This window comes from Triticum aestivum, chromosome 3D (assembly GCF_018294505.1).
Source record: "Triticum aestivum cultivar Chinese Spring chromosome 3D, IWGSC CS RefSeq v2.1, whole genome shotgun sequence".
Classification (NCBI taxonomy): Eukaryota; Viridiplantae; Streptophyta; class Magnoliopsida; order Poales; family Poaceae; genus Triticum; species Triticum aestivum.
This window is the reverse complement of record NC_057802.1, coordinates 31443713-31454592: the sequence shown is the minus strand read 5'-3', so window position 1 is coordinate 31454592 and position 10880 is coordinate 31443713. Positions and strand designations below refer to the sequence as shown.

The following is a 10880-nucleotide window of genomic DNA, read 5'->3' as shown; positions in this document are numbered from 1 at the left end:
CCACAACCCATCAGGGCGTGCTAGGGGCCTCTAGCGCGCCCTGGTGTCTTGTGGGCCCCACGGGCCTCCCCCAGGTGCTTCCTTGGCTCCCAAGTTGTCTTCTGGTCCAAAAAAAACTCCAAAAAAATTTGTTGTGTTTGGACTCCGTTTGGTACTGATATTCTGCAAAGTAAAAAACAAGCAAAAAACAGCAACTAGCATTGGGCACTATGTCGATAGGTTAGTCCCAAAAAATGATATAAAGTTGCTATAAAATGATTGTAAAACATCCAGAATGATAATATAACAGCATGGAACAATCAAAAATTATAGATATGTTGGAGACTTATTAGCGTCCCCAAGCTTAATTCCTGTTCGTCCTCGATTAGGTAAATGATAAAAACAGAATTTTTGTTGTAGAATGCTGCCTAACATGTTCATCACATATTCTTTTTCTTTTGTAGCATGGACATTTGGACTTTTAGATGATTCAAGCAACAGTCTAGTTTTGACATGAAGACTTCAATACTCAAGCATATCAACAAGCAACTATGTCTTTTAAAATATTAACACTAAAGAAAGTTACCCCTAGCCCATCATGCTCAATCATTGATCCATTCATGAAACATACTCAAATATTAACTACATCCAATGCACAAGTATGAACATAATGTTCCCTAGTTGGTGCTTTATAAGAGAAGACGCGGACTCAAATAAAAAATAAAAAATGCATGAAGTAAATAGATAGGCCCTTCGCAGAGGGAAGCAGAAATTTATAGAGGTGCCAGAGCTCAAAGCGAAAAAATTTAAGAGATAAAACATTTTGAGAGGCATGCTTTTGCTGTCAACGAAAACGACTGAGTAGTTCCCAATATTTTTCATGTTAGATACATCATAGGCGGTTCTCAAACATAAAATAAAATTTATTCATTTTTCCACCATTCTTTCACAATCCATGACTAGCCGTATCTACGGGTACCTTCCATACCAACACTTTCTAAGGAATTTATTATTTGACAACATAAAGTAAATTTCTTTTTCATTTCGGGACTGGGCATCCCTATTACCGTCGTACTCTCATGCAATGACAAGTGAATAAACACTCATCTTAAGAATTAACACATCTAGCATGGAAAAATATTAGCCACTCCCGCCGCTTCATGAGCAGTACGAACACACAAAAAGGAAATTCATTTTAAAAATTAGAAATGGCACATATAAATTTACTTAAAACAACATGGAAATACCGCATATAGGTAGGTATAGTGGACTCATATGGCAAAACTGGGTTTAAAGATTTTGAATGCATAAGTAGTATTTCTATTTAATACAAGTGGAGACTAGCAAAAAGATTAAGAAGCAACCAACCAAGAAACGAAAATTTTCATTAACGAGCATTAAGCATAACTAACACCGAACAATGCACCGCAAGTAGGATGTAATTGTATTACATGACTATTGACTTTCGTGCTTGTATAGGGAATCACAAACCTTAACACCAAGTATTTGAAAAATATTGAACAAGTATTTGAAAGAAAATAACGATTATTTGAAGAAATGTTGATTATGTATATAAAAAAAGTTAAACAAGTACATGAAAATGTTGAACAAATATCTGAAAAAAATGTTAATCATGTATAAAAGAATGTGGAATGAAAAAAAAACAAAGAAAAAACCAAAAAAATGGAAAAAAATCTGAGAAAGGGAAAGAAAACAGAGAAAACCTGATCGCCCCTAGTAGGTCGCGATCCTACTACTAACCATTAACTGAAAGCAGGCTTATTGGTTAGCTATGCCTTTGCTTCCCCTCGCGACCAGGATTCAATTCAGGTCGAGCCCCATTTACATTTTTTATATTTAAAAAGACACATGATGCACAAACGCGATAATTCTTTTGGATTTAATTTTTTTTCACCAAATGTTGATTTACTAGAAGCCGGCAACTAGTGATTTGGCTAATTGGATGCACGGTTCCACCTTATAGATTACATGTGGTTTACCACATAAAGCAACAAGAGGTCTTGTGTAAGTGCCTCGACTAGCTGGCACAACATATACTACATGAAAGTGCCCAGTAAAGGGATTCAAATTTACAGAGCAACTCGACTGATGCTTGCTGCACATGATCAGCTTCACAAGCGACTCGGTCAGCAGGTTGACAATATAGGCATGGCAATAAAATTCACATTAGTCATAGCGAAATTCTTGTTCAAGAAATTCCAGCAAGTCTGTTCCTTCCTTCCGTTCATGCCACACCGGATAGCACCAATATGGCTTAGGCACAGGCCATCTGTTATGATGAAATCATAAGTAAGTCCATGAATAGTGCATGTCTGAATCAAGGTCTTGTTGAATGCATAATAATATTTTAAAAACCTGTTTGGTGCAGGAACTTTGGTAAAATCAGCAGTCCTACACATAAACCAAAAGGTATAGTTTTAACCAGTTAATATGTAAGACAAGAGGCGAAATTTATTGATGATGATAGAAAACATACCCTTTTGCATCAAAATTCCCCAAGAGTTTCACAATTGTATCCCGTGGCATGTAGGGAGTTTCTTCCAAGCCATAGAAGTTCATGCCAATAAAGTTCCCATCAGAATCAATAAGAGGGCCCCCAATCCCAGCCTAGCACAAGACAAAAGTAACCAGTAGAAAGAACATGATGCTTGTAAGCTACACAGATATGTTGATTGATTAAACTACACATACTTCCACCAAACAAATAAATGTAGTAGAAACTAACACACCATACCTTAGTGATTTGACAAGTGGAGATCCTAAGATCTTTGCAATCGAGTTTACTTTCATTGTTGATCACTATCCCACTTGCTGCCATTAATTTGCCTGATTCATAGACACGCCCTACAGCTAATACCTGCGAGTGAGTGCCAGTTTCAACCTTATTGTTGATAATTGCTGTCCGAGTACAGCGATGTTTTTTGATGATGATGACAGCGACATTATAATGCAGATCGTAATGTTGCAAAATCCCTGTGACACGTCGTTTATCTGGAAGGTGCACTTCAATCTGCAATAATGATATGGTGCAAGTAAAGCAGTATTCAAATGAAAGAGTAAAAAGGGTATTTAAATAATCATTAGCAGAATAACAACCTTTAAGTTATCAGCAACCTTGCTTTCATCGTCATTACTTCTAACCAAACTTCCCGAGGTTAGAACTCTTGTGGTGAACCCATTGCAGTCTATGAATACACCTGTGCAAGCAAAAAGTCTCGCTTCTCCTACGGAAGTAATAATTAAGATCATCAGTTAGTGATGAAACAGAAGAAAAATACACCACAAGTAATAAGCTTGTAACCAATACGATTACCATTGAATGAAGCGAGTGCTACAACAACTCGGGACATATTTGAAGCTACTCTTTCTGAGAGTTTGTTCCAGATATCTTCACTAAACTCCTCCTCAAAACTATAACGCAGACGCTTGGCATCTAGTTACAGAAACATGGCATAATAGTTTAAGGGAGGGCTGAAAAGAGTAGTCAAATGTGCAATAAAATAAAGTAATCACCAAAAGGAAACGAAATAACTCACCATCCTCCAAAACTGGTAAGGGGTAACCACGGGACCTAAACTTATCTCTTCTAGCATCCAAAGATACTGCACAACATGGTAAAGTGATTGACGACCAATGTATGAATAATTATGAAGGAAACTGAAAGCAATGACTCACCAAGACCCCAGTCATATGGCCACCGGCGAATAGAAGGCAGACTCTCTAGTAATGTATCCTCGAGTCCTAGTGTCAAAGGGTGAAGCAATTAGTGACGATGCATGAGCAATAATCAACATGTAACATTAAAAGTGACCCAACCTGAATTAAGTTCTGGGTCACATATAGTACATATGGTAGGTTTCTGGTTTTTATTTTTCATCTCCTGCCTTGAGCTGCCTAAAATGGAAAAGATGAAACAAGGAATAAGCATAACTTGGAACACCAAAAAGAACTATCAGTTCAGGTGTGTATTCTCACATAGCATATCCATATACTTAGTATGAACTAATTAGCACAGACAATAATATGATAGTATCATAATAAAGACAAGCTTAAAACTAAAGATGTGTACTGCTGGCATGGATTATACAGATGATCATAAAAAGTTAACATTGATGATGATGGATTGGCTGATGGTGCATAATTTTAACTGTCTTTAAGGAGTGAGTTTGTTTTCCTTACCTTCTAAATCGGACTTGTGAGATTCAGGAGACATTTGTGCCTTGCTTGCGCCTCTTTCAGTTTTACTACCTCTTTTCTTACTTGTGTCCCTGCAGCAAAATATGATATACTCATGAGTAAATCCACAAGAGTAAAACATAATTTTAACTGTCTTTAAGGAGTGAGTTTGTTTTCGGACGGAGGGAGTAGATAATAGGCATGCATCACTATCAAAAATATATAAATCTAAAGTGTTAAGCAGTGGCAGGATGGGGAAAAATAGGGATAGAACCCAGATGGTGCTAAATATTTCAACAACAGAGAAAATGTTGAAAATACTATATCAATACTGAAGGAACCTTGACTACTTTCCATTTAAATAAGTATAATAGGTTCAACATGGACACCAGATTCCTAATCAAGTACATGGCAACTGTATGATGGGCCTGACAAGACAGGTGATATGGATGCAAGTGTTAAGGTAACTCTGCTACTTGTTCAGCTATACATGGAGCAAACGACCAATTTGTTATAAAGGCAGATGCTCTCAAGTGAAGATCACCTACCAAATGCCATTATAAGCTACAAAAGCATCAAAACAGCTAATAAGCCATCATATTAGCACACACACACACACACACATTTCAAAATTGTTTGGCATTTAACATGGTTTCTAGTACAGCCATGTATGAAGTTAAAAAAAAATCCACATCGGCTATTGATGTGCAATATTATTGTCAAGTACTTCACTTCCTATGTTTCTTGATGTGTGGTCAGCTCCCTGGAAATTCCAGCATGAACAATAAGTTCACAGCAAGGAGCCAAGATGCTCTAAGGTTATCAAGAAATTGCTTTGGTTAGACTACACCTGTTGTTATCCAGCATAGAATGCGACTAGAGGTGATGCTTATAGTAAATTAGCCTAAGAGTGTATGATACAAATATATCTGCCGCATAAAGAGCAAGAGACCACTATTATACCACGTGCAATCTAGATTGAACTTTCCATCATTTTCATTTTTCCTAAACATGTACATTCCAAGTGAATACAAACTAGTAAGCTCAAATAGGGAAAGATAAAGAGGGGCAGAACAGTGGACAAAGAAGCATATATATTTAAGCCAATCAGAGATTCTGTGTCTCATGAGTATAGAAGACATACCAGCACGGGGATGTTCTCCTAAAATGCATCAGAAGCTCAAGAATTTTATTCCTTGGTAGGAACGGAGTCTCTTCCTTAGAATAAAAGTTCATCCCGACAAAGTCACCGTTAAAATCAACAAGGGGCCCTCCAACTCCAGTCTAGCAAAAGAATAAAGTGACGCTCAGGCAAGCACACAAATTTAGTGATGCTGGACAAGATTTGCATAACCGAAAAAAGGCATACATTTAGTGCCCCAAAAGATATACTCCCTCCGTCCCAAAATAAGTGACTCAAGTTTGTACGGAGGGAGTAGTTCAATGCATATAGTGGTAGCCACTAACAGTGGCGGAGCTTGAAGCCCAGTCCTGCGCGGGCCAAACAGAACAAAATAAGCAGTGGTCTCATGTTCTAAGGCCCCACAAGTATATGTATACTGTATTAATTTCCAGATGTTGGGCGGGCCACAGCAATGGCTGGCCCCAATGTAGCTCCACCACTGGCCACTGATAGCATGATATTATTAATTTATTTCATGCAGAAAAGTAAAGAGAGAAATCAACGGTGCACCATAGTAATTTCACATGTGGAGATCGCAAGCTCCTCGCGGTAAATTCTCTTCCCATTGTCAGTCAACATCCCAGTTGTGGCCATTAATTTGCCTGAGTCGAAGCAACGCCCAACAGCAACTACTTCACTATGAGACTCAAATTGCCGCTGATGATCTACAAATGCTGCGCGAAAAACATGGAAGGGCGCGATGCTGATAACAGCAACATTGTATTTTAAGTCATAGTATTCCAACCATCCCATTGAAAGATGATTATTTGGAAGGCGCACTTTAATCTGCAATAATAATAAAGCACCACAAAATGAATACATATCAGTTTGCAGAATGATTACCATCATCACAAATCAGCAAGAAACAAACAAAGCACAGAAAATTGGCAGTACCAACCATCATGTCTTGAAAGATCTTGCTATCATCATCAATAGATCTAAGCAAACTTAACGAAGTCAAGAAACTTGTAGTAGTTGAATTGCTCTCAATAATTATGCCCGTGCACGCAAAATAAACCGACTTTGCTGCACAAGATTGTAATTTCAAATTTTCAATGAGAAGCAACTAATGATCAGGTACAGATTTGCAATTAAAGCTAACTTGTATAATCACCGTTATCTTTATGGAATGAAGCAAGCGACACAACACTGTCATCTATGTGTGCTGCGACTTCTTCACTGAGTAGCCTCCAGACACCTTCACCAGAATCACTTGAGGTGCCGAATTCCTCTTCGAGAGGATTGACTCGAATCATATTTTCTAATTCAGGAAGCATTATTAAACACAGCTCTGTTCGAGTGCTATAGTACAAATCATACTTGCAGAAAAGAAAGTAGCAAAATTAAAATCAATCCTCACCGCTACTTATGCGCATTTTTTTGCGTCTTCTATTCGAGCTTCCAGGTTGAACATCCCCTCGCTTGATCTGCATCTTTCTACCTAGAGAAGAAAGAAGAAATTAAGATATTTAGTCATCATTAGCAGTACATGGGAGGAGTCCGTAAAGAGGGATCTTAAGGACTGGAGCATCACCAGAGAACTAGCCATGGACAGGGCGCGTGGAAGCTTGCTATCCATGTGCCAGAACCATGAGTTGGTTGCGAGATCTTATGGGTTTCACCTCTAGCCTACCCCAGCTTGTTTGGTTGTTGTCATCATTACCGTACAAACACTATAGAAGTTGGTAGACTAGCTTGTTGAATGTGGATACGTTCAGACAGGGCAACCCGCCCAAGGCCTCTTATATAGAAGCTAGTCGGTGGTGAGCCGGACGACGGCGAGACAGGAACGAGATCGAGACAGGAGGCGCCGACACGGGATAGACGGGTCCAGCAACGTAGGTCAGCTGGGTAGGAGCTCGATAGACGTGGTCGGCGGCAGAAGAAGTGATCAGGGGCAGGGGCGGGGAGAGGAACGGTGGCGAGGGTGAAACCTAGTCGCATGGGAGAGAGAGCCGCAACGGATCGAGACAGGTCAGGCTGCAGGTGGGACTGAAACTGGGCGTCCCACCACAGCCCACTTAGTCCGACCAAAGTTTGGTGGGTGATAAGTCATAACTAACAACCCAGTAAAACTTGGATGGGTTAGCTGGGGCATAAGCGGGATTCCACTAAACAAATGTATAACTGGTTCCTTCTCACAGACTTAGAGGCCAACGTAGGTGCGACCGTGATAAGCAACAAGCATCCACACTGCAGTAAATATGATACAATGCTTGGCTGCTACATGGTACAAGCAAATATGATACACTAGTAGTAAATATGATACACTGGTACAATGCTAGGCTGCTACATGGTACAAGCAACAAGCATCCACATTGTAGTAAATATGATAGATCTAAACATAGTTCAATGTGAAATGAGATAAAATATGCTGCCGGCGACCTTGGGGTCGGGGTAGGTGCTGGCGGCAATCACGTCCTAGTGAAGTAAAGAGTGACAGGTTTTCAAAACTGTAACAAGCATCTGCAAAAGAAGAAGAACTATATGTAGAACAAGCATCTGCATTGGGTTTCGATGAAATTAAGGACCTCACAGAAAATACCTTACTTTGTGGCTTTGTTCTTTCTTTGCTTAAGTGCTTAGTGCGTGTACAGAGCGTTCGGCAACAATAACAGTACCTCATTCTTGTCACAAAGGTGCAGGCCACCACAAAACATTATCTGATGTACAAATTGTGACACGGAATTTATACTAGTTCTCTACATTTTGCAGGCCCAAACAGTTTTCAGAGCTCTTCATGCTTTAGAGATAACTTCAGATTATTTATGATATTATGCAGGACCATTAGATAAAGGTGGACACAATATTAATTCCAGATAGCGTAGCAATATGTTTGCATTGTTGCAGACATTCAGTCAACTGTGTTACTTTGATTTTATTTTAAGTGTAACTGGACTACATTCGGCTCCTTTGACTATCATTGGCATGCCCAGATTTCCTTGTTGAGGGCTTTTTATTGGTAAGACGTAATCTCACTTGTGCCATCGCTTTAGAAACAGTAAATGTCTTCACAAGAGTAACAGAGATTATGAATTAGATTCGTCAATTTAACTCCACTTCCATTGATTCCAACTGTTTTTGTGTCCTTATAATCCCCTATATATTGTACCTAAACATGCAGGACAGGCAACTTGAATAGATTGAACAGCGAGTTGCTACGCCTAAACATCGTAAATGAACTAACTTTGACTTGCTATTGTAAAACAGAAGTTAAGGCAAACACGTAAAAGAAATAAATGAGAATTCCATAGTCTTGTAACTAGAAAATGGCTTAGGTTTCAAGCACGATGCAACAAATCTGAATCCTTTCTTGCCGTGTTGTACTTATTCCATTTTCTACTTCCTAAAATGGATTGGGTTCAAGCACGATACAACAAATCAGATTCAGTTTCTCGCATCTGTTGCTAGCTCTCGTCCCACATCACATCTGAATCCTTTCATGTACAGAGACTAACAATCAATCATGGCAAGAATCTGAATCCTTTGGCTAACAAGTTGAACAAAATAGAGAAAGAATGGATGGAGGGGAAGAGGACGATGGAGGGGAGTTCATACCTGTAGAGGCGGAGCTCAGGTCGGCGGGGCTGGCACGAATCGGTCCGGTGAGCTGCGCGCTGCTCAGGGGCGGCGCATGATCCAGCGAGCCGCGTGGTGCTCAGGGGCGGCGAACGGCGAGGGAGAAGAGGGGCCGCGAACGAAGAGGGAGAAGACCGGCGGCCGGAAGAGCAGCGCGCCGCTGGCGGGCAGGCCGGAGGGGCGGCGGCTCAAACCCTATCCCCGCGAGAGCTCGGAGCCGTCGATGGTTTGTCTTCTTTTCTTTTTGGGGAAGACCGTGTACACGAGGATGCAGTTTTTTTTTTTAGCATCAGTACACACACAAGCGCTCATATATATGCGCATACACTCACCCCTATGAACGCACACACGTACACCCTACCCCTAAGAGCACCTCCGAGAGACTGAGCCGGCATATCATCTTAAGATTTAAGAAGCCACCATAAGCGCCTCGTCGTCGACGGGAACGTCTCCTCCCACTGAAAGCGCATCGGCGGAAATCCTGAAATAAATCCAGAAATAATGCGAGCACCAGGATTTGAACCCTGGTGGGTTGGGAATACCATTGTCCACCTAACCATCTCAACCACAGGTTGATTCGCAGGATGCAGTTGTGGTAAGGTGATTAAGGGCCAGTGTTTTGAAAAAGAGATCGTAACAAAGTTTTATACACACGAAGCGTTCCCTACCCTAGCCACCGCCACGGGCGAGGCCACTAGGGAGGCGATCTTTTTCATGGATCTCCACCGGCGAGGGCGCTGGCCCCCTCTCTCTCCGGCTGCTGCTCCGGCGGCAGGAGGGAGGAGGGACCCCGTTCCTCCGCTCTGTAGTTAGGTTTGGATTTGTAGGTCGTGGTATATTGTTGGGGTGGTGGGAGCGGCGCCTGAACGAATAAATCTGCCTCAACTCCACTCCCACACCGGCGGTGTCCTTCATGGCGGTGTCTCGGAGTTGGTGGCATCGTGTGTTTGTCGATCCTTCAGATCGGCGATGTTAGGGTTCATGGATGGTGTCAGCGAGGCGGCGGCGGCGACTTCATCAGGTGTGTCTCTCCTTCTGCTCTGTCCCCGTTGCCGCGGCATTGTCTCCGACGTCATGGTGGAGCAGGGAGGTTTTGTCGTCCAGGAGTACGCGCAGACGCTTGTCTACGCAAGTGACAGCTGGAAGATGGTGCATCTTGTGTTGGGTTTGTGGTTGGAGTGTTGGAAATATGCCCTAGAGGCAATAATAAATTGGTTATTATTATATTTCCTTGTTCATGATAATTGTTTATTATCCATGCTAAAATTGTATTGATAGGAAACTCAGATACATGTGTGGATACATAGACAACACCATGTCCCTAGTAAGCCTCTAGTTGACTAGCTCGTTGATCAATAGATGGTTACGGTTTCCTGACCATGGACATTGGATGTCGTTGATAACGGGATCACATCATTAGGAGAATGATGTGATGGACAAGACCCAATCCTAAGCCTAGCACAAGATCGTGTAGTTCGTCTGCTAAAGCTTTTCTAATGTCAAGTATCATTTCCTTAGACCATGAGATTGTGCAACTCCCGGATACCGTAGGAATGCTTTGGGTGTACCAAACGTCACAACGTAACTGGGTGGCTATAAAGGTGCACTACAGGTATCTCCGAAAGTGTCTGTTGGGTTGGCACGAATCGAGACTGGGATTTGTCACTTCGTGTAAACGGAGAGGTATCTCTCGGCCCACTCGGTAGGACATCATCATAATGTGCACAATGTGACCAAGGAGTTGATCACGGGATGATGTGTTACGGAACGAGTAAAGAGACTTGCCGGTAACAAGATTGAACAAGGTATCGGGATACCAACGATCGAATCTCGGGCAAGTAACATACCGATAGACAAAGGGAATTGTATACGGGATTGATTGAATCCTCGACATCGTGGTTCATCCGATGAGATCATCGAGGAGCATGTGGGAGCCAACATG

General features: G+C 41.5%; 1 protein-coding gene across 3 annotated transcripts; it reads right to left on the bottom strand.

Annotated features, from left to right (window-relative positions):
* Positions 1 to 1943: 1943 nt before the first annotated feature.
* Positions 1944 to 9212, bottom strand: LOC123077122 (uncharacterized). 3 transcript variants are annotated; one of them, XM_044499338.1, is made up of 16 exons: positions 8918 to 9212; positions 6720 to 6800; positions 6474 to 6620; positions 6258 to 6385; positions 5870 to 6145; positions 5321 to 5460; positions 4180 to 4268; positions 3817 to 3894; positions 3676 to 3741; positions 3537 to 3602; positions 3314 to 3433; positions 3097 to 3224; positions 2735 to 3010; positions 2477 to 2607; positions 2356 to 2391; positions 1944 to 2269 (listed from the first exon to the last, which is right to left on the bottom strand). In XM_044499338.1, the coding sequence occupies exons 2-16, from the start codon at positions 6790 to 6792 to the stop codon at positions 2167 to 2169; spliced, it is 1857 nt and encodes a 618-aa protein (XP_044355273.1). In that variant the 5' UTR covers positions 6793 to 6800; positions 8918 to 9212; the 3' UTR covers positions 1944 to 2166. The 3 variants fall into 3 exon arrangements, with proteins under 3 accessions (XP_044355273.1, XP_044355274.1, XP_044355272.1); XM_044499339.1 differs by lacking the exon at positions 8918 to 9212 and adding an exon at positions 6894 to 7776; XM_044499337.1 differs by having other exon boundaries at positions 1944 to 2391.
* Positions 9213 to 10880: the final 1668 nt, after the last annotated feature.

Excerpts from the sequence above, each read along its gene's own strand:
- LOC123077122 (XM_044499337.1), bottom strand. The coding sequence starts at position 6,792 with ATGCAGATCAAGCGAGGGGATGTTCAACCTGGAAGCTCGAATAGAAGA. Across the intron at positions 3,895-4,179 it reads TCACAAGTCCGATTTAGAAG|GCAGCTCAAGGCAGGAGATG; the intron begins GTAAGGAAAACA and ends TTTCCATTTTAG. Across the intron at positions 3,225-3,313 it reads AGCACTCGCTTCATTCAATG|GAGAAGCGAGACTTTTTGCT; the intron begins GTAATCGTATTG and ends TTACTTCCGTAG.